General features: G+C 40.7%; 1 protein-coding gene across 4 annotated transcripts in view; it reads left to right on the top strand.

The window, feature by feature from the left end:
- RAPGEF4 (Rap guanine nucleotide exchange factor 4) overlaps positions 1 to 24,154 on the top strand; it is a 370,796-nt gene that overhangs the window by 200,321 nt on the left and 146,321 nt on the right. For all 4 annotated transcript variants that reach the window (XM_073646933.1, XM_073646932.1, XM_073646934.1 and 1 more), the window contains one exon: positions 22,554 to 22,623. In XM_073646933.1, coding sequence (XP_073503034.1) covers positions 22,554 to 22,623 — 70 coding nt within the window. The remainder of the gene's footprint in view (positions 1 to 22,553; positions 22,624 to 24,154) is intronic.

Raw genomic sequence — 24,154 nt, 5'->3', positions numbered from 1 at the left:
GCTGGTAATCTTGCACTACGCAGCTTGGGATATATTGAGCCAAAAGTAAGAATGGACACATCTGTATTTCATTTTTGTAAATGGAGTTTGTAATTTTTGGGGGTAAAGCAGGGTATGTATGGGGTTGACCTGAAGCCTTTAATGCCTCCACCATAGAACCCTCAAACACCAACTATAAATACTGGTAAGGTTATGGGCAGCCAACTCAAAGTGGACTTCCACGGTCAGGCTTGACGCTAGCCACTACACTCAGCTGAGTCTAAGGGCTCCCTGGTTTATAGTTTTTAACCTGATTTACCGTATATTCTTTTATCTCTGTATGGCCCTCTCTTCAGGGAGCCCCAGGTTTAGTCAGAACTAGAAAGTCAGGGACAAGGATCAAAAATGATCCATATATGTAGTTAGGGATAGCCAAGATTGAGTTAAGAAGGTTCACCAGAAGGTTAGAGAAGAGTCATGTAATCCAAGGGTGAAATCAGTGAGGGCTTCAAGTGGTTAATCAGGAGAATGTTTAAGAATTCAGCTGGGTCAGAACACAAAATAAAGATCCCATGTTGCACAAGGTTAGTATCGACAAGTGTACAATACCTGGCACAGATAACAGGACTAGGGGGGCTTACAGTAGATAGAGTGTGGGGGGAATCAATTGGCCACAGAACTCATTCATTGATTGATTGGTTTATTAATAGATTTCTCACTCAACCTGACCTCCCCATTGGCCATTGGACTTTCACTTATCCTAGCTGAGTGGTTCAGATAAACCGCAAGAATGAAGTGGCACCAGTTGGTGCTGTAACAGGAGGCAGTGAGATGATGGTGGCCTCCTATGATGACTCCTCATCTAGTATGACTACTGCAACCTGAAATTGGCTTTACTGGTTACATAGGAAGACATGTCATTGCAACATTTCCAAAAGGATTGGGACAGTAGAAGTGGACCAGGAACCACATTGACGTGGCGGCTTTTCAAAGTATTTTTCTTCTGAAACGCCACAATGTTTCAGTGTAAAACAAATGTTCCTGCAATTGTGCCACCAGTGTATCTGATTCATGCTGCCTATTGTTTGGGCAGCATAATCTAATGACCGGTTCCCTTTAATTTGGTATATCCTCCTTAGCCAGTTTTCCATTTTTATCCTCGTACACCCCATGATGATAATTGTTTACACAGCTATTGTTATACAGCTATTTCCATGAATGGATTGCTTTCTGATGTGCCGTGTAAAATTGTAATCTACGCTAATACAAGCACAAAATGTGTATGACCTTTTAGGTCACATGAAATTATGGATGCATATTATTATGGGATATCAGAAGGAATTGATATGAATATATTCATTAGCAGTAGTGTATGTATTTAGCAATATTCTTCCGTGAATACATTGTATTAGTGTTCATTTTTGAAGATTTATTTCTTTTATTTTCTATGTTGTTTTTGTATTGAGTTGATAGTGAATGCATTATTTTTTTTAGACTTTTAGAACTCAGTGATTGAAAAACTTACAATAGTTTAATTGGAGAATAAAACTTTTCAAATTTCTACCACTCCCCCTCTAAAATACTCTTTGCTGTAGGGCTCCAGTTCCTAAATTTAAAATGAAGGAGTCTCCAACCCAAAATGCATAAATTTTGTTATTGAAAAAAATGAACATGACTCAATACACACTGGCCTATTATGGGCTCTTTACTTTATTTGTTGGATAGTATATAATACCAGTAGAAAGACTTATAAAATACCTGTAGAAATATTATACATTGAACTACTGCGGATAAGTAAAATTTACAAAACTAAACACCATTTTCTTAGTTAACGTTTTGATCACAATGTATAAGCCCACTGCCACATCATGGAGAACCTCTCAGTGGGTCCCTAACATGGTTGGTGTAGGGCTGTGTGGTGACCACATCAGTCACGACAGTAACGACTTGCTGGCCCCACAGTACCCAAGCTGCAAGGCAAATTCCCCACAGCTTGGGATCACACAACCCAACAGGCACAGCACCCCAGCAAGTGAGCAGATCTAAAAAAAAAATCTTACGGAACATAATAGGCTGGGCCCTTTTTGCAGTCTCCTCCTAACACCTCTCATTATGTGTTACCAAAATTTTCCAGAATTTTACAATTCCATATGAGGATATTCAGTGACCTAAAATTTCAACAGACTCGTGCATTTACACCTTCTCTCACTCAGATTGAATGTTATAATATCAGTTCTTTTGCAAGTAGCTTTTTTTTAAAATATTATTTGAAAAGCTCTGCTGACAAATGAAGTTATGAATTCAAAAGTTTACAAGAATTGTTTGCCGAATTTCAATAAAAAAAAATTTATGCCTGTAACAATATACATAAGTATTATTTGATTTTTCCACATACGAGAAAAACAGACCGATCAGAGTTTAATCAGAGTGTGGTCCGAGGGTCATCCGTTTTGCTCGTACGTGGAGAAATTTTTAAAAATTTCTCCATTCTGGCAGTCCTTGAAAATCAGACAAATTTTTCATGCACCCATTGACTTGCATTGCCAATTTTGATCCGACCCTCGGATCAAAAATCGGACACGTCTCTGATATTTTCCACAGACTACTCGGTCCGAGGAAAAAAATCTCACTTGTGCATGGCCACATAGAATATCATAGGTATGAGTGCGATCCAATAAAAACACAGCACTCGTACGTGAAAATCCGATGTCTGAATGAGCTCTTAAGGTAAGTACTTTATTTACAACTATTTCCTATTAACTTATTATTTTATTCCTAAAGAAAAATTCTACATTATTCTGACTATTAAATTATTTCATTAATGTAGAATATTAATTAAAATATGCCCAGTGCTATAGATATGCCCAGTGATATATATAAATAGATAATCTGCCTTTTGTGCATGGTTTAATCCAGCTATTTATTGAGTGTACGTCAGATGGATTAAGGTGCACTGTTGTTCTGTTAGCTTTATCTGAAAATGGAACGCGGGTCTGGCAGAACAAAGGGATGTCACCTGTCATTTATTGTGCAGAGGATAAACAAGATTTGCTATTTGCTGGTTGATGGAAGAATTTATCACTGTGGAATAAATTCTAGTCTGTCTAGTCACATGAAGTTTTGCTATTGGATTGTGCACATATACATCCCCAACCATTCTTTTCACAAGAAGAAAGGTGATTTCCTGGTGGACTGCTACTCCTTGGAGTACAGAACTTTACATGGATCTTCTGAATTATAAGAATCCCTATTGATAGATATTTTATTCTGATTGTTTTGTTAACATGAGCAAACAAAATGTTCTGAAAATTCAATGCCTTGTGAGGCGGAAATTCTTAGCAGCATTTTCCCTAACTAATCACCTTTGGATATTTTCTCATCCGAGAGCATAAGTCTGATTATACTAATCACACTCTGATTATAGTGCGATCTGATTCTCTCAGATGAGGAGAAGATGTAGAAAAAAATGTCTCCATCTTCTCCATTCTGACAGTCCGTGGAAATCGGACTACACTCAAATGTCATCCGAGTGGGATCCGATGTTTTCCACGGACTCATTGACTTGCATGACCGAGTGTGATCTGATATCGGATCCAATTCAGGCATGCTGCGGTTTTTTTCTTGGACTGCCTCAGTCCAAGGAAGAAAATCAGACGTGTGCACGGTCTCATAGAATAACATTGGTCCAAGTGCGATCTGATGCTTTGTCGGACCACACTCAGACCAAATATACGGCATGTGCTCGAGCTCTTAAATGTAGCTGCATTGGAAAGCTAACTTAAAAAAATTGCCATATTAACAGCAGCAATAGAAGCAAGGACCATTATTCATTGCAGTTTGGACCTTTCTCTAGTTTCTAAACATTGGGGGTCCAAATGTTAGGTCTGAATAAGGCTTCTGCCTAGCCAGCAGTGGAATGGTGAAAGTGCTTGAGATCATCTTCAGTAATATTAAATAGGTGATGCAGTGGAGCATGCTCAGTCGGTTGTTTTGGTATATCTCATTCATTGCGAGTGACTGCACATGCCACTGGAGAACCATGCGCTTTCCAAAATGACCTTTTGGCGTCCAGCTGTTCCTTGTGATCCCCGATAACACATGCACACTTGGTCTGAGGGATCATGCATGTTTTCTCAATAAGGAAAATCATTGCTAGACTCCTCACGTGGAAGCTTATCTTAATCGAGAAAGGATATGTGTCACATCTCCATCATGACCTTCTCCTGCAACGTCTGCTTTTGTCGCCAGGCCCCGCCGTATTCATCATTCTGCGGGAAGCGCTGGTGATAGAAGAGACGTTGGAGCCAGAAGCTCTGGACGCAGCAGCCTCTGTCCAGCCACTAAAGTTAGGGTGGCTGGAACCTGTAGTGCCATCCAATCTGGCAGTATGGGTGTGTATGCTGTCCGGCTGGGGTTATCCACTCCCTGCTCCAGCCAATTGTAAATCACCACGCCTTACTTAAGCTTCCAGCTTACTGCTGGAAGCTGCCAGATATAGCTTTGTGCTCACTCTGGTTCAGTCCTTTAGTTCAGCTCCAGTATAGTGTGTTTGTTTCTTGTTTTTAACCTCTGCTTATTTTATTCACTATTCTTGCATCTTCCCATTTTGTACTTTTCCCGCCCTCTTGGTTCTGTCCCGGCTACATGACCACTTCTGCCAGCCTGCACCACCGAACCGCAGCTTATTCTGTGGCCCCAGCCCATGGGCATCTGTTTAAGTCCTTACCCCTGTACAGGGGTGACAGGTGAAGGCCCTGGGATCTGGTAAGCAGATTTCCTTGCGCTAAGCCTACCCCTGGTAGCCATTTTAGAGCTGCCAGGCGACCAGTGACTTAACCACATTATAATATGTTAAAATTCAAGATGCCCGATTCCTTCTTTTCTATGACATCTGCCAACAGTTGAGCATACTGACCTCCCCATACACACATTAGATGTTGAGCCTGTCCTGCCGAAATTGGCAGGTTCAGTCAACATTCATCCAATGTGCATAGATACCTTTTGGATTAATGGAAGTCTAAGCAGATGAATCCCCACGTGTGTGGTTTTGCCGTGATCTTAGATATGGTTATAAAAACTCCCAACTGCATGAAAAAAGCATTGTAAAATGCGTGAGTTTTATTGGATATGCTTTTTGATGCGGTTCTCACCACACTTGAGCCGCACCATCTGAATACTCCTTGATAATAATCAAAGTGGGTATAACCCATGGTTCAATGTCACGCAACATGCTGTATCACCGGACAGAACGGGCATAGTGTATACTGCTTATGGATTTTTATTAAAGAAGCAAAAAGTTCTGTAAAACATTAACATGCAACATTTGTGCATTTCAGATTTTAGTGACTATGCTGTGTAGAGCACCATTTTTATTCGGGCATACGCCACTTTTGTTCCTTTGGAGTTAACTCAATAAATGTTACTTTTTTATCTATATATTTTTTGCATTCCTTATAGAACTTATTGTAGTACTTAAAGCCAGTAGGTCTAGCTTTTGTAATATACGCTATTGCATATTCTAATGAGTTGTACGTGTTCCCCCTTAACGGGACTCAGCGTGCCTTTCCTAAATCCTTGTTTAGATCGAAATGAAACGTCCGCTTTGCATCATCTCCGAAACTTTATTTTCTAAAGGCCACGTACATCTGATCACGAAAAACACTGCAGCAGGGGGAAAAAAAACAACTAAAATTACACAATAGTTTAGGACTACTGACGCATGGGCCAATAACCTTAAACATGCATCAATACTCAATTATTCTCGTTATTCCAAAATAGCTCATTATGGAAATACAATATCTAAAGAGACGAGCTGTATCAAAAACAGCAGATTTTCATGATCAGGGGCTCCGACCTTCACTATGTAAATGTGTGCAAACTCATTATACATCCAAATGACAGAAATTATTATGAGGAGGCTGTTAAATGATTCGTTCTTGAGAAGCCGGAGCCTGTGATTGAATAGGGGAAATCTTCATGGTTTTCATATAACAGATTCAGCTCTTACCTAAATGGAAATATTCTCTTATTTACGTACACAATCAAATCATCTGGGGACTTCATGTGAGCTCAGTCGTTCATATTGAGAATTGCGCAGGGGTCCTGAGAGGTCTTTTATGTATTTTACTCAAAGAATTGGTGTGAATTGTTGCATGCCAAAAATATATTTCAATTAAACATAAGAAATGCCCCGAGAATTACAACCAACCTTTGCTCAGACATGGCTTTCACTGAATAGAGGGGTGCCCTAATAGGGGGGGTGCAACACCTCTATTGACTCCAAATTCTACAGTAGTGCCCATATGGAGGAGTTGCCCCACCCTCGCTGTGGTTTGCACATGACCACATATGAAACGAGACTCTGGTAGGGTGAGGGTTACAACAAAATCACTATGGAAATATATCATATTTGTGGATGAAACATGGTTTTAAAGGGGTTAGGTCATAATCATTATTTATCAGCTATACACGGGATAGGTGATAACTTTTTAATTGATGAGGGTCCCACTGTTGGCACCCCCCTTTATGACTGCTGAGGGTTCCACTATTGACACCCCCATTTAGCAGAAGAACCGGGATCATATTTCCCCTATTGGATTGGAGCTGTGGTCACGTATGTGCACAGAACTGACAGAGCTAGAAAGAATGGTGTCATGGTCGTTGTGCATTCCTGACCACTGCTCTATTCAAACTAGGGACATGGGACCCCCATTCTCGTGATCGGTGGAGGTTCCAACAGTGTGGCTTCCAGTGATCATACAATTATCACCTATCCTGTGAATAGTTGTGGTCTTACACCTTTAAAATGTTTTTTTTTTTCCCCGGGACAGGCAGCAACTTCAGCAGTGACTATATGATCTCAAATCCTAAACGTGTGTAACATCGACACTGTTAGGATTCTGCTCTACTTGCCGGTTTGAGCAGTGGTCTTGGGACAATTCATAAACAATTTCCGTACTTCCAGCTTCTCTAAATGTTACAATGCTCTATTGAGAGAAGTCGGAAGAGAAGCTAGTCAACACATGACCGCAAGTATGTAAATCGCTTATAAATAGTCACGTGATGACCACAAGAACCGTCAACCAGAGCCAAAGTTGCTGCTTGGCCCAGAAAACCCCTTTGAGTTAAATTCACTCCAATTTTTTGGCAATGTTCAGTTGCCCATCTACCGTAACCAGACCAGGCTGACCAGTTACCAGTAGTAGTAAAGCTTATTTTTTTAAGCCCTACTAAGTGCTTTTTGGCCATGGCTTCATTGTTTTTCCACGTAGTCTGCGTGACCCTCATGGGCCATTTAGATATAGAATTATCTATTCTTTAGCAGAAGACATATTGGTATAGAAAAGATTTAGGGGATTTATCATGAAATTTATCACTAATCGTAGGAAATACTTCAGTGAAACACTGATTGATCTGGATGTAACTGCTGGGGAGCAAGCAATGCATGTATGGTTGCTTTCCCGTGCAATCAGTGGGAGGTAGGCATCATCTATCAGCCTTATTACACCTTCACACTGTCTCAGAGTTGTATTGAACTGCATTATTCCATGTCCCATCAGATGACATATTGCAAAGCTTTATCCTCTTGCTTAAAGAACATAATGACTTATGCGCTGTAGGAAGAACCATATGGCTACACACGGAGTGCCGGCAGATCCATGGGACAGAGCCACTGGGCTTCCAATATGCTTTGGTGCATATGCCCAGGGACGGACTGAGACTGAAATTCAACCCTGGCATTTCACACAAATCAAATCACACAGGCCCATGCTGTCCCTGCCCCCGAGAACCAGATGGGGATATACTGTATTACTAATATTACTGTGCCTGGTGGAAATCAAGCTTTACAACAAGACCAATATTTCTAATAATACCAATACTATTGTTATATAAGGATAAATAATTATAATATCAAAGTAATAATATTGCAATATTACAAACAAATACGAACAAACCATAACCAAACATTATCATGCGGTATTGATAATACCACAATACTGATCGTTAAAGGAGTTGAGGTTAAAGTCTATGTAACTTCCGACTTCTAAATCCTCATAGCGCACACTTTGAGGATTCTCCGTTGCCAGCATTGGGAGCGGCCATCATGTAACCACAAGTATGCGATTGTCACACCTCCGGCCACATTCCGACTAATTGTACTCGGCTTTGCTAATTTCACTTGTAGCGAGGCCGTGCATGTCTAGTTAGCGCGTGATCGCATGTTTGCAAATCACATACTTGCGGTCACATGATCAGGGGCGTAATAACTACAGTAGGTGCGAGGATTATAATCGCACCTGGGCCCAAGAGTTTAGGGACCCCAAAAGTCCCTTTGGCCTATATGAAAAGACCAATGCTATTAAAGACTTGCAATAAAACTCCCAGGACCCGCACCGGAGAATCCTCACAGCGCGCAAGCTCTGTAAGGATTCAGAAGTCCGCAATCATATAGAGTCACTGAAGCCTTTAACTTCAAGCTTAGACAACGACTTTAACCAAAAATACTGTACTAAGACTGATCTTACTACCATACAGTGACCATATAATGGTAATATCAGTTTTACACCAGTGCTCCGCAGACCATATATGTATGTACATTGGGGAAATTAGTATTTGATCCCTTGCTGTTTTTGTAAGTTTGCCCACTGACAAAGACATGAACAGTCTATAATTTTAAGGGTAGGTTCATTTTAACATTTGAGAGATAGAATATCCCCAAAAAAATGAAGAAAATCACATTGTATAAATTAGATACATTTCTTTGAATTTTGCAGTGAGAAATAAGTATTTGATCCCTCTGGCAAACAACACTTAATACTTGGTGGCAAAACCCTTGTTGGGAAGACGTTTTTTGTAGTTGATGATGAGGCTTGCGCACATGTCAGGAGGAATTTTGGCCCACTCTTCTTTGCAGATCATCTCTAAGTCATTAAGATTTTGAGTCTGTCTCTTGGCAACTCGGAGCTTCAACTCCCTCCATAAATTTTCTGTGGGATTAAGGTCTGGAGACTGGCTAGGCCACTCCATGACCTTACTATGCTTCTTTTTGAGCCTCTCCTTTGTTGCCTTGGCTGTATGTTTTGGGTCATTGTCTTGCTGGAAGACCCAGCCATGACCCATCTTCAATGCTCTTACTGAGGGAAGGAGGTTGTTGGCCAAAATCTTGCGATACATGACCCCATCCATCTTCCCTTGAGTACGGTGAAGTCGTCATGTCCCCTTTGCAGAAAAGCACCCCCAAAGTATAATGTTTCCCCCACCATGCTTCATGGTTGGGACGATGTTCTTAGGGTTGTACTCATCCTTCTTCTTCCTCCAAACATGACGAGTTAAGTTAATGCCAAAGAGCTCAATTTTTGTCTCATCTCACCACAGCACCTTCTCCCAATAACTCACAGAATCATCCAGGTGTTCATTGGCAAACTTCAGACGGACCTGCACATGTGCCTTCTTGAGCAGGGGGACCTTGCAGACACTGCAGGATTTAAATTCTTTAAGGCGTAATGTGTTAGCAATGGTTTTCTTGGTGACTGTGGTCCCAGCTGCCTGGAGATCATTAACAAGTTACCCCCGTGTAGTTTTAGGCTGATCTCTCACCTTCCTCATGATCAAGAATACCCTACGAGGTGAGATTTTGCATGGTGCCTCAGATCGATGTCGATTGACAGTCATTTTGTATTTCTTCCATTTTCTTACTATTGCACCAACAATTGTCTCCTTCTCACCCTGCGTCTTACTTGTGGTTTTGTAGCCCATTCCAGCTTTGTGCAGGTCTATGATCTTGTCCCTGACATCCTTAGAAAGCTCTTTGGTCTTGCCCATGTTGTAGAGGTTAGAGTCTGACTGATTAATTGAGTCTGTGGACAGGAGTCTTTTATGCAGGTGATTATGTAAGACAGCTGTCTTTAATACAGGTAACAAGTTGATTAGGAGCGTCTAACTGGTCTGTAGGAGCCAGAACTCATAATGGTTTGTAGGGGATCAAATACTTATTTCTCACTGCAAAATGCAAAAAAAATTATTTCATTTACACAATGTGATTTTCTTGATTTTTTTTTTGATATTCTATCTCTCAGTGTTAAAATTAACCTACCGTTAAAATTATAGACTATTCATGTCTTTGTCAGTAGGCAAACTTACCAAAACAGCAAGGGATCAAATACTTATTTCTCCCACTGTGTTGTGCAGGTTCTCACCAGTGACTTTCTCGCTGATTGTTGTCATTCATTTTCCCTTTTCCTTTGCATTCAGTCCAGGCACCCCATAGAAAAAGTCATATCACGTCACAGTCAAAGAAAAGCATATCTCCCAACATTTTAAGAAATGGAGAAGGATATGTATTGCATCACTTAGGCACTTATTATGCCCCTACTGAAGCCCCTAAGTAGTCTCATTCACTATGATACCCCTGTAGAGTATTATGCTCCCACACTGCACGATTGCCCCACAAACCTTACACAAAGCATGATGTCCCACAGCGCCCAGGACAGTAAGATTGTCACCACAGCCTCCCATACAATATGGCATCCACCTCAGCCCCCAATATACAGTATGAGAGGCACTACAGACTCCCACACAGTATGATGTCCACCAAAGCTCCCCATACAGTATGAGGACCCCACAGCCCCCACACCGTTTGATGTCCCCCATAGCCATGCCATACAGTATGATGGTCACCATAGCCACCAACATAGTATGATGTACCTTATAGACCTCCACACAGTATAATGTCCACCACAGCCACCCCACACAGTAAGATGATCCCCCCCACAGCCACACCACATAGTATGATAGATTCCCCATATACTATGAAGATCACCATAGCCCCAATACTGTATGACCGTCATCCCACAGACCCTATATAGTATGGTGGTCCACATCACAGCCCCCCATATAGTATGATAGTCCCCTCAACACCACCTATATACTATGATGGCACACCTCACAGCCCCCTCTACAGTATGATGGTCCACCTCACAGGCTCCCATATAGTATGATGGTACCCCTCACAGCCCCTATATAGTATGATGGTACCCCCAACAGCTCCCTATGTAATATGATGATCCCCTGAACAGTACACTATATAGTATGGTTGTCCACCTCACAGCCCCTTATATACCATGATGGTCAAAATCACAGCACCAAATATAGTGTGATGGTCCCCCACAGTCCCCCAAAAATAAAAAAATTCCCTATACTCACCTAATCAGACACCTCATCCTCCGCAGCATCTGTCTCCTCTTCTATCCATTCTCGCAGTAGACGTTGGTTGGCGCGATACAGTGACGTCATTGCACCGCCGACGCAATCAGAAGGGACTCCCGTGGCCTGCTGGGGTAAATCACGGAGCCAGCAACTTTGTGCTCCATCACAACTGTTAACAGTATGGGTGTTTTGATGATGCAGATTCTGATAACAATGTAGCAGACAAGGCGGCCCACGACCTGACAGGCCCTTCTGGCATTTGCCAGAATTGCCAGATGGCCAGTCCGGCCCTGCATACGCCCCATGGGAGGAGAAACCAATGAACTGCCAAGGAGTTTCCAAAAACCAAGGAATCTCCTATAAAGGGGTTACTGTATATGAGATAGAAACAAATTCAGTTGATAGGCTGATTGAACGAAGCACAGACTCTCTGTGCACCCTTGGCTTGACCAAACAGTTCAGTGAACCTTCCCACTTCCTTTTTATGCATCTCTCTCCGCTCCCTTCTTCCTTGATTGACAGCTCTGGCTATATAGGAGACAGATGAGGACAAAGATAGTTAAAAAACAAATAGGTATGAAGGTGCATTGAGCTGTTTGGCAACGCCAAGGGTGCACCAAGTGCCAGTGCTTGATTTGAACAGTCATTTTTTTGCTGACAGACTCGAAATACCGTACACATAATGTGGACAAGAGTGGCTCTTTTTCTGGAAAGTAAAAAAAACAACAGACTTTGTGTACTAATTTTGGGCAACCCCTTTTATTAATTAGGTTGTTTGATATTTTGTTATTCTACTGTCCACTTTTGGGGAAATGCTGTCCTGTGTCACTTCTGTTGTCCTGATATAATTTATACATTAATATATATATATTATTTATTTTACTCACTTATATAGCGCCATTAATTCCACAGCGCTTCACAGACCTCATCATCACTGTCCCCGTTGGGGGTCACAATCTACATTCCCTATCAGTATGTCTTTGGAGTGTGGGAGGAAACCAGAGAACCCAGAGGAAACCCACACAAACACAGTAAGAACATACAAACTCCTTGCAGATGTTGTCCTTGGTGGGATATAAATCTATATCCTGTATACAATATGAATTGTAGGGGGTGATCGTCAGGATATTGGCAGCTCCATGAATTGAGCAGACAGGTTAACATCAGTTGAGTTTATTCTGAGTATGATTCCTTCCATTTATCTCCTCGTTTTAAACTCCCAAGTCCTCTTCCAATGCATGTGAAGGCTTGTCTAAGAAATTAATGCATAGATTAGAGGGGTTTACTGCGCACCGTTATAACATAACGGCCATTTATAGAGCAAAAGGACAGATCAGGTCAGACGCTTATAGTTGTCATTTATCACCGCCGGCAGAAATCACTGACAAGTTAACTTAGCAGTTAAGGTGCAAATTGGATTAGACTTAAAGAGGCCCTGTCACATCTCCTGACATGTCTATCTTAGAAAATAGTTGTATCTCCCATAATATTACAACTAGAGCATCTTTTCTTAGAACTCTGTTATTCCGTTTCTCTGTTATTTATGCTAGAAATATATGAATATATTGACAACTGGGTGTTACTAGTTGGGGGCGTGTGTCTTCATTAGGGGATGTTTCCCTATAAAGTCTCAAACTGTCTCATCAGTGTTCTCCGTATCAGCAGGTGTAGGGATATGCCCCTTTGACATGGGTAATGACAACACCCAATTGTCAATTTATTCATAACTATTCAGAAGTTATATCAAAGGAACAAGACAGTGTAGGTTTCTATGAAAAGATACTTCGGAATTACGGTATAAGGAATGGAATATTTACTAAAACAGTCATTACAGATTTTCTTTTAATTTCCCCTAGTGCTCATGGTTACAGGTAGACTGAATTTTTGGTTTCTTACTCCACCTTTATGCTCGTGTTTGAACTCTACAAAAAGAAAAATAACACATGGACCGCCAGTGATGATGCTTTAATTAAATGAGTCAGTTTAGAAGTTTGGATCTGAAATTAAATCTCATTCCTACCTTTACAAAAAGGATTGCACAAAAAAATGCAAAAACTCAGTAAAGTCATTTTTTCCTGTAAAAACTATTGTACTTCCTTGCTGCTGCTTCATAGTGCATTTTGAATGAAAAGAAAAAACAATATCTAATTGTAATTCAAATGATATTGGATTTACTAAAAATGTATCCATCATAGCTGTCATGGCATAGTGGTGAAAACAGAGCCGTAGAATAGCCAAAATGCTGCCGATTGGTTGACAAATTAACTTTTTTGACCATACTTTTTTTTTTCATGGTTAAATACAAGTGTGTGAAGAACAGGGTGTCCCGCAGGATAACTTTAAATCAAGGACTATATTTGGTGCTGTCCCAAATAGGATATGACAGTTCAGTGATGTAAGCAACAGAGGACGGGTTGTGACAACTTTCTGCTCAGTATAAGGCCACATTCACATGTTTAGTATTTGTTCAGCATTTTACATCAGTATTTGTAAGCCAAAAATCAGGAGTGGAAGTATAATAGAAACACGTCTCCTCTTCTACATTTTTCAACCACTCCTGATTTTGCCTTACAAATACTGACCAAATACTCAAGGTGTGAACGTGACCTAATGAGGAGGTGAGTGGTTGTCGCAATAAAAAAAGGTAAAATAAAAATAACAACAATAACTATCTTATAAATGTATGAAAATGTTGCAGAACATTATAATAGATGTGTATAGAGCGCTGAGGAGTTAATGGCGCTATATGAGTGAGTAAAAGTAAATAAATAAAATAAGCCAAAAAAATCGCCTAAAATACAAAATCTAATACCAGGATCAAGGTAATACGTTTTCCTTTTAATGTCACTGGATACGAGGCAGGAATATGAGATGTTCTTCAGGGCTGGCGGTAGCACAATTATGGTAAAAGTCAAGAGATGTTTCTGTAGAAAATCTGATGGATTTATGAAATAACCTAACAGTGGATAGAAAAGAGGTTAATACAGTAATGGAATGTAATAGACATCAGGTTATCATGAATATAAAAAGGCCATCCATCAAGTGGGACCCCGGCTATTATAGTCTGCACAAAAGGGCAGGATACGTGGGCCGAGCGCTCCTTATCAACGTCTCATGTTCTGTATTTATACCGGAGCAGGGATTGCTAACCGAGCTCATATGAGATTGTACATTCGGTTAGAACACTGACTTGTTCTGCAGATTTCCTTTTGAATCCTGAGAGGCAGCCTTATATAACACTTGCTATTTTTACCACCATATCTACCTTGCCGGGGCTCAGATGAAATAACATGAATTGTGTAGCCTAAAATCCAGTAGAAAATTTCACATCTATATACAATGTCTGCTACTTTCATATACAGTAATACCCTAATTTGTACTATTCTATTCAATGCGAAAGCTGCAAAGACTGCGACACACGTTAATACATCATGCACACATAAACACATTGCACACATATACATAGTACAAACATGCACAAAAGCGTATAGAAAATACACTCTAACAAATAATATGTGTATAAGAGTAACCATCATTTTAAATTTATATGAGGAAGAAGGAATCACAGGTCTGCTAAAAAAATAAAATTTCAAGAGTTGTTTTGGTTATTCCACATAATCTTTATGTTTTTTGGTTCGCTGAATCCGAAAATGACCTCCGTTTTGTCATAGGACATCACGTTTCCTGACAATATAGGTAACTATGTTAAATAAGGCAATACCCCGAAATACTTGAAAATAGACTTATAAAATTAATTTTTTATTACAAATTTTTCATGAAAATCATTTTTGAACTGAAATGAGCTCACTAACATTCACTAAAATTGATTTTGTTTTCCTTGAGAGGCTCCTCTTAGTACATTTACGCTTGTGAGTAGCATCTGGAATGTCTCTCTGAAGCATCCAACAGTAGTCTGCCATCATTGTAATGCTCCATTTTCCCTGGTATCTTCTTTCCATCTCTTTAATGTCCTGGTGGAATCGTTCACCTTGCTCTTCACTCACAGCTCCCAAATTATCAGGAAAGTAGTCAAGGTGGGAATGGAGGAAATGCACTTTCAAACTCATCAGGCAACCTAAAGCTTGAAATGCTTTCAGCATTCGTCCAACGATCTTTTTGTAGTCAGGATCTTTTTTATTGCCTAAAATCTTCTCTACGATCTCTTTAAATGCAATCCACCCTTCTTTTTGAGGATCCGTCATGGTATTGACAAACTCTTTATCAGCTGTAAGCCTTCTAATGTCTGGTCTGACGAACACACCTTCCTTCAATTTTGCCTCCGAGAGGCTTGGAAACTTGGTGACCAAGTATTTGAATATTTGAAGCATTCCCCATCTCTTGGAAGTGATTTTACGAATTGCTTCATCAAGCCCAATTTTATGTGGAGAGGTGGTAGAAGAACTTTATAGGGAGGTACAAAAGTTTCACGGAGGACATTTTTTTCACCGACTTTGAGCACCCTCGGCTGCCAACTCTTCTTTTTCCAGTGATTTTGTTGGTCTTGACTGTCCCACAGACACAGAAAACTAGGGTATTTGGTATACCCAGCTTGTTGCCCCAGCAGCATGCACAAGGCCTTTAAATCCCCACACACTTGCCAGCCGTGGTCTTCATATTTCAGTTTACGAAGAACCAATTCCGAGTTCTCATAGGTTTCCTTCAAGTGTATTTAATGACCTACAGGGATACAAGTGTAAAAAACGCCATTGTGGAGTAAAACTTTGAACTCAAAAAGCTCTGAGACTTCTTTTTGAAGAATCTATAAAAAGTCGCCATTGCGGTGAATCATATTGAATTTTGAATTGACCCATCAAACCTTCGACATCGATGCAATAAACCAACTTGTCTTCCTGGGCAAAGTAAGGACTGAACTCCTTTTCACGATGTCTGAACCATGAAAAAGACGCTCCGGGTAACAATAAATTCCTGCTTTTGACCTTGATCCGAGTAACTCAACGGCATCTTTGGGAAGATTCAAGTCTCTTACTAAATCCTTTATCTCCTCCTGGGAAAAAAATGTTGGTCTTGTATCATCTTCAAAGTCAGAACTTGATTCGTCATCTGGTTCAGGTATGATTCCACCTTCATCGGAGCTAGGTATCTCTTCCAAGGTAGCAGGGTCCCTGGGTACTGGTATATCTGTGCCATGGGGGATGGGACGAATTGCTGAGTGAAGATTGGGGTATGGAATGGAATGCTTCCATCTGGAATTATACCCTTTCACATTGCATGAACAAAAGTAACAGTCGTCACTATGGTTCTTTTGCTCTCGCCATACCATAGAAATCCCATAACGGAAAGCCCTTTTCTTATCTTTGAACCAATTTCGGAGGTCCTCAACACACCATTTGCACACTTTATGAGGCGCCCAAACTTTATCTTGATCTCCAAGGTTTAGTCCGAAGTATGCGAAGTATAAGTTTTTCACAAAGTCTGTAATATTCAGCTGTTAATTCAACACCCTATATTCACCACGAATGAAACAGAAACGGTCAGGCGAATCAATACACTTCAACAAAGCCATAACGCTAATTTGGGGAAACACGGTTGATGAATGAAATTCCAATGCAAGTTTCTTGAAAGCATAAGGCTGCGTGCACACGATGCGTTTTTCATGCGTTTATGCTGCGGAATTTCCGCAGCGGAAACGCATCAAAAACGCATGGTAATCCACACCATGCCATGGTCCCCAATGGCATTCCGCAATGTCAATGCACATGCTGCGCAGCGTTTCTGCAGTGCTCATAAATCCGCAGCATGTTCATTAATTTTGCGGAAGCGCCGCCATTGACTTGCATTGAGACGCATAGAATCCGCACCTGTACATTTGTACAAGCGGATTCTATGCGTCTCTATGTGCGGATGGTACCCAGTTCTGGAGGAGAGGAGACTCACATCCAGACCTGGGTACCATTCTACCTGTAAAAAAAAGAATAAAATAATAAATAAAGTTTATATTCACCTGTCCGGCGGCCCGTGCAGTGCTTCTCCTTCCAGGACCTGAGATGACGTCGCGGTCATGTGACCGCAGGCTGTCTCGCGAGATGCCGGCAACCCGGAAGTAGCGCGACAATACACGCGACAGCTCACGCGGCGGGGGATCGGGGGTAAGTATAGCTTTATTTTTTTATTTTTACGGTCACACTGTATAAATCCATGCCGTTTGCATGGATTTATACAGTGTGACCTAGTTGTCAAGCACTTTCCAAGTGATGCTATCGCCTGGAAAGTGCTTGTCAGTCCGCATGCGGAAACGCATGTGGATACGCATGTGAATCCGCATGTATTCTGCAGGAAAAACGCATGCACAATCTGCATGCGTTTTTTCTGCCAGGGAGATGCAGAAATGCTGCAGAAATTTTCTGCTTCATTTCTGCATCGTGGGCACATAGCCTAAGAACCTTTCATTATGTCACTAACCACCTGACTGCCACCAGCCAATCACGCAGATCCTTTTGATGTTAATGGGGAAAGAAAATAAGCTGCCTGCCGATGATTCACACCAGAGTTTGCAGAAGAACCCATAGGTTTGTGACAAGTCCTGACGTTTAGGATTTTTTTCAATATTTTTTTCGTTATCAAAACACCAAAATACATGGAAATTATATGAGAATAATCGAACAGCTTTTTAGTCGCAGACTTGATCCAGCGTATCAGGCTTGTTTCTTTAGATAAAACATAGCTTTTATTATGCCCATTAAAACAATGCTCCACACCGAATGTCCATAAAGTGCAGATGTAGATCAAAGGATCGGGACCTACGCGTTTCGAAGTTTAGTCTTAGTCATAGTCTCGAGATCTCGGTGTGGAGCATTGTTTTAATAGGCATAATAAAAGCTATGTTTTATCTAAAGAAACAAGCCTGATACCCTGGATCATCTATTCCTTCTTCCTCATATGAGTTTCTACAGCTTCTCTGACCGGATCTGGACGAGGCGATTTGGCTCCACACCCTTAATGGTGAGCGCACTCAGTTGTGCTTTCATCATTTTAAATTGTTTCCCATAAATCAATAGTTACATAGGCTTAAAAAAAAGAAATAAGTCCATCAAGTTCAACCTTTCTCCATCAGTTATACATTTTATAGCACGAAAATAAGAAATGTTCTAATATATATTATTAGAGAATCTGCTTCTTTCTCGTCCTAGACTGATCATTCATTCTCTAAATTCTCTAACTGGTAAAGATTTATGGAGAACTGTATCTAACATTTCAGGAGAATTTGCAGGTGAATTTCTGTGTCTGCCTCTAGCTCCTCCCCCCTCTCTACCTCCCCTTTTCCCCTTCCATAGAATTTTAAAAGCACCAACTGTCATCTCCTATCTCAGTAATAGGAAAATCGGTCTTCATTGAATATAGATTTTACAGCTTTTATATTATGAATTGATAGTGAAAAATCGATCTAAGAGGAGAAAGAAGCAGGTTTCTCTGATAAGATATCTTACAAAGTTGCTTATCTTTATGTGTACTATTGATTTATGTAGTAAAAATTAAAACATGCAATAAAATGCAATTTAATTATGTAAAAATAATACAATGTGATTTTCTGGATTCTTTTTAGATTTTGTCTCTCACAGGTGAAGTGTACCTACGATAAAAATTACAGACCTCTCCATTCTTTGTAGGTGGGAAAACTTGCAAAATCATCAGTGTATCAAATACTTATTTTCTCCACTGTATGTATGGAAATAAGATCACTTCTGAGGCACCTTTTTTTTTCTTTTTTTTTTTTAAAGCTAGACGAGCCCAATTTTCTTGTACATCTGACTATTGTACAGTAGTGATATAAATGTATATTTTAGAGTAATAATCATTTTCAAGGGATCGTAGTTTAGAAAAATGGTGACGTGTAAATAGACTTAAGTCTTATTAATATGAGACTGGACCATTTCCTTCTAACACCATACTGAAGCATTTCTATTATTGTTTTATCCTTACCTGGACCTACTCCAATGTTCTGCCTCTGTAACCAGACACCACCACATTCACTCTGCGGGTGACACTGGCGATGAAGGAGGCAGAATTACCGATATCACTAGGCTGCTCAGGGGCTTTCTGGCTAAGAATACTGAAATGGCTGTGACCTGTGCCACCCAACTAGGGAGTGCGTGTGCTATCCAGCTGCTCAGCGGGTGTAATTGGCTCTCCACTGTGGTCTCTGGAGCAGGACCACACTCTATTTAAACTCCCAGCAATCTGCTGGGAGTTGCCAGTTATTGATTGGTTTACCTTATACATCTTTGTATGTTCTCCCCGTGTTTGTGTCGGTTTCTTCCTGGTTCTCCAGTTTCCTCAGACACGCCAAAGACATACTGATAGGGAATTTAGATTGTGAGCCCCAATGGGGACAGTGATGATAATATCTGTAAAGCACTGTGGAATATAGGGGTGCTATGTAAGCAATGCATAATAAATAAATAATAAATCTTTGGTGCAATTTGTCTGCTAGTCTTTTGTAACTGACTACATCTTTCTCCATAATCCCTCTTGGGTTGCCTGACTTTGCTCTTGACTGACTTCCTGGTATCTGACCCCAACTATTCCTTTGACCAGTTTTGTCTCCTTATTCTGTCCCTCCATTTACTGATACAGCTAGTTTGACCACTCTTGCTTAAGTTTCCCTCCTCTGGCCAGCAGGTACTCCAATAACGCAACACAGGGGGCCCTTTGTAAGTCCAGATCCCTTTAGATTGCTCTATGACAGGGATGTCAAACTCAAACACACAGAGGGCCAAAATTAAAAACTTGCACAAAGTCACGGGCCAACCAGAATACAGAATAATGGGCCCCACATCGTCCTCCATACAGAATAATGAGCCCCACATAGTCCTCCATACAGAATAATGGGCCCCACATAGTCCTCCATACAGTATAATGAGCCCCACATAGTCCTCCATACAGTATAATGGACCCCACAAAGTCCTCCATACAGTATAATGGGCCCCACATAGTTCTCCATACTGTATAATGGGCCCCACATAGTCCTCCATACAGTATAGTGGACCCCACATAGTCCTCCATACAGTATAGTGGACCCCACATAGTCCTCCATACAGTATAATGGGCCCCACAAAGTGCTCCATACAGTAAAATGGGCCCCACATAGTCCTCCATACAGTATAGTGGACCCCACATAGTCCTCCATACAGTATAATGGGCCCCACATAGTCCTCCATACAGTATAATAGACCCCACATAGTCCTCCATACAGTATAATGGGCCCCACAAAGTCCTCCATACAGTATAATGGGCCCACATAGTCCTCCATACAGAATAATGGGCCCCACATAGTCCTCCATACAGTATAGTGGACCCCACATAGTCCTCGATACAGTATAATGGGCCCCACAAAGTGCTCCATACAGTAAAATGGGCCCCACATAGTCCTCCATACAGTATAGTGGACACCACATAGTCCTCCATACAGTATAATGGGCCCCACATAGTCCTCCATACAGTATAATGGACCCCACATAGTCCTCCATACAGTATAATGGGCCCCACAAAGTCCTCCATACAGTATAATGGGCCCACATAGTCCTCCATACAGAATAATGGGCCCCACATAGTCCTCCATACAGTATAATGGGCCCCACATAGTCCTCCATACCGTATAATGGGCCCCACATAGTTCTCCATACAGTATGGACCCCACATAGTCCTCCATACAGTATAGTGGACCCCACATAGTCCTCCATACAGTATAGTGGCCCCACATAGTCTTCCATACAGTATAATGGGCCCCACATAGTCCTCCATACAGTATAATGGGCCCCACATAATCCTCCATACAGCATAATGGGCCCCAAATAGTCCTCTGTACAGTATAATGGGCCCCACATAGTCCTCCATACAGTATATTGGGCCCCACATAATCCTCCATACAGAACAATGGGCCACACAAAATGCTCCATACAGTATAATGGGCGCCACATAGTGCTCCATACAGAATAATGGGCCCCACATAGTCCTCCATACAGAATAATGGGCCCAACATAGTCCTCCATACAGAATAATGGGCCCTACATAGCGGTGGTGTTACGGGCCAAATATAATCCTCCATTATTATGTTTTGCCATATGATGGCACCATCACATTCTGCAGCGCTTTACAGAAATCATCATCCACTGTCCTCATTGGGGTTCACAATATAAATTCCCTAACAGTATGTACCCAGAGAAAACCCACGCAAACAACATACAAGCTCCTGTATGCTGTTCTTGGTGGGATTTGAACCCAGGACCTCAGAGCTGCAAAACAGTGCTAACCACTGGCCCACCATGCTGCTCAAAAAATCAAAACTATATTGCTCATGTTTGTCCATGGGGTGTATATAGTAAGCAACCAGTCTAAAAATAATAATAACGAAGGCAGATGTCAAATACTTTGTCGGCTTAAAATTGCAATTCAGTCGTTTTTTATCATGGATTTTTGACGCAATCATGTGTCTATGTACTTAATGTGGCTGTTCATCCTTTTTACTAGACGGGTAACCATACGGTGGCTGGCTGTCCCATTGCTAAAATCATCAGTAATCAGCTGCCATTTTGGGAGGAGGAGACTTCAGAATGTGTTTGATTCTTCTGCAGTGCTCCCACAGGGGAAATATTGCATTACACAATATCCATTGAAATCAATGGACCGTTCTTGTATGCTGAGTCCTCCAAAGGGAAAGATAGTAGTTGTAGCTGCACTTTGTTCTGGCTAATTGATACAAGTCCTAAATAGTGGCGTCTTATGTTACCTTCCTATTCTGTATTAAGATAATCACAAATGAGTTTTCTAAACCCTATTAATTGAGTATCTTACTGTATGTAGGGAAATTAGGGTTAAAGGTGTAATTTCGGATGTATTCACCATCTCAGTGGGATTCATGGTAATCCGGCCTCTGTTTATTGATTTCTTACTAAATTCATCGGCTAATGTTAATTATTGAAAGTGACAGTGCGTCTCGGAGACTGCGGAGCGATCCTGCTTCTCTGCAGCTAATGCCTGTACTAGTCATGAAACGAGCTGTCACATTATCCCATTATAAAGGATTAGACAGTCCATAAATATCGCTGCTGTTCATCTCACACCTCCCTTTACTGGAATTCATATTCCTCACAGTAGGTCTGCTGCTACCTCGGGTGCCGAATTTTGGAATCAAATGACTATAATGTTGCTACAAATAATGTCACAGAAGGTATTACCTTTGTATTTCTGCTAAAAGAGAGAAGAAGGAACTGATGGAAATGAAACATTAGGAAATAGCATTTTACAAAGTTAAAAAGGAAACAACTTGCCATTTGTTAGTGCCTGAACTAGCCCCATACAAGTAGTTGTCATTTTAATTCATTAATGTCTTTAATATCTTTTTTTTTTAATAGAAATATCGGCAGTACATGGCTGGCTTCTTGGCTCCTCCATACGGCGTTCTTGAGACCGGCTCTAATGACAGTAAGTCAATGTTATTTTTCATCACGTGTCCTTTCTATTCTTTGTCATTCTAAGTCCTTTATTCTGTTACATTAATAAACAATGCAGGACTCAGCAGCAGCGTTCTTCTTTACCATATAATGTGCTGAAGAACAGGAAAAAATTTCCAAGTGGGTTAAAAAAAAAATAAAAAATCAATTCCGTCATTGTTTTTAATTTTAAGTTTTAAGTGATTTTTTTCAGGTCAGTATGATTACGGCAAAGCCAAAATTATGTATTTTTTTATATACTTTAATGGTTACATTTTTTTAGAATTTTGTCATAAAAACAATTGGGTTGTGACACCATTTTCTGAGACTCGTATCCTTTTATTTTTCTGTCAATTGGAACTTTGTGAGAGCTTGATTTTTTTGTGTGCTGAGCTGTAATTTTCATTGATAGATTGACTTTTTACGACCACGATAATAACAGTTACTGTATGTATTTTTCTTTTATTTCTTTATTTTTTAACTAGAAAAAGAGGACTATTTTTAGATTTTTTTCATTTTAAACAATTTTTTAAAATTCTTACTTTACTTTTTAGACTTTGTAGGGTACTTCAACCTGTTTGATCGCTTGTTTTATATACTGCAATATAAAAATATTGAAGAAATAAGTGAAATTGACATTCTCCTGAGAAGGAGAGGGTCCGGGTTGATGGGAACTGGTGCATGCGTGCATCAGAAACCAATACCTTTAAATGCTGCTGTTAGTGATTGACAAGTTAAATGTGAACCCAGTTGACAAATTATTCATATATTCCCTAGAGAATAACAGGAACAGCTCAACATATAATCTCAGAAAATATACAGAATTTGCCCCCATAAAAATTGGACTGCCGGAAGATTCCGCTCATATCGGCTCCTTTAACTGACGATATTCTAATGTGTATAGGAGCCTTAAAGTGCTTGTCCACTACTCGGATAACTCCTCCTCAATCCCTGTGTTTCCCCCCACTAAAATTATAATACCTATACTCACCTCCTTTGTCGACACCGTTCCATCAGTGTCGGCATTGGCCCTCCCCGAGATCATCAAGAGAAAGTCAGAGAGCAGCCACAGCTCTCACTTCCTCCAGATGTCAATTACGTCCAAAATGTGGGACCAGGAAGCCAGAGCTGATTGGCCGCAGGGATCACGTGGCATAACAATGTCATGCCATCCCCGGGAGAGGCAGTGCCAGCAAAGCTGGAATGGCCCCGGCACAGAGTGTGAGTATAGGTGTTGTTATTTTACTGGCGGGAAACATAGGGATTTTGAAGGGGTTGTATGAAAAGTGGACAATCTCTTTAAGGGGCCATTAAACCCCACCCACTACATTACTAAAGTTAAACCAAGTCCCAGGCTATCCTGTCAGTAAAGTGGAGGAAGGAAAAATTGAGTCTGGAAAGTCTGAATATATTTTTGATTTGTCAAGGCCATCTCTCTTACCCACAGTGGAGCCGTAACCTGATCTGGACTTTCTTGAGTAGTACAAACATTGAGTAGAAGAATTCCAGTGAAAATTGCAGAA

Source organism: Phyllobates terribilis, unplaced genomic scaffold, assembly GCF_046119375.1.
Source record: "Phyllobates terribilis strain yellow unplaced genomic scaffold, ASM4611937v1 Scaffold_9__5_contigs__length_417890890, whole genome shotgun sequence".
Classification (NCBI taxonomy): domain Eukaryota; kingdom Metazoa; phylum Chordata; class Amphibia; order Anura; family Dendrobatidae; genus Phyllobates; species Phyllobates terribilis.
This window is presented reverse-complemented; position numbering and strand designations above follow the sequence as displayed.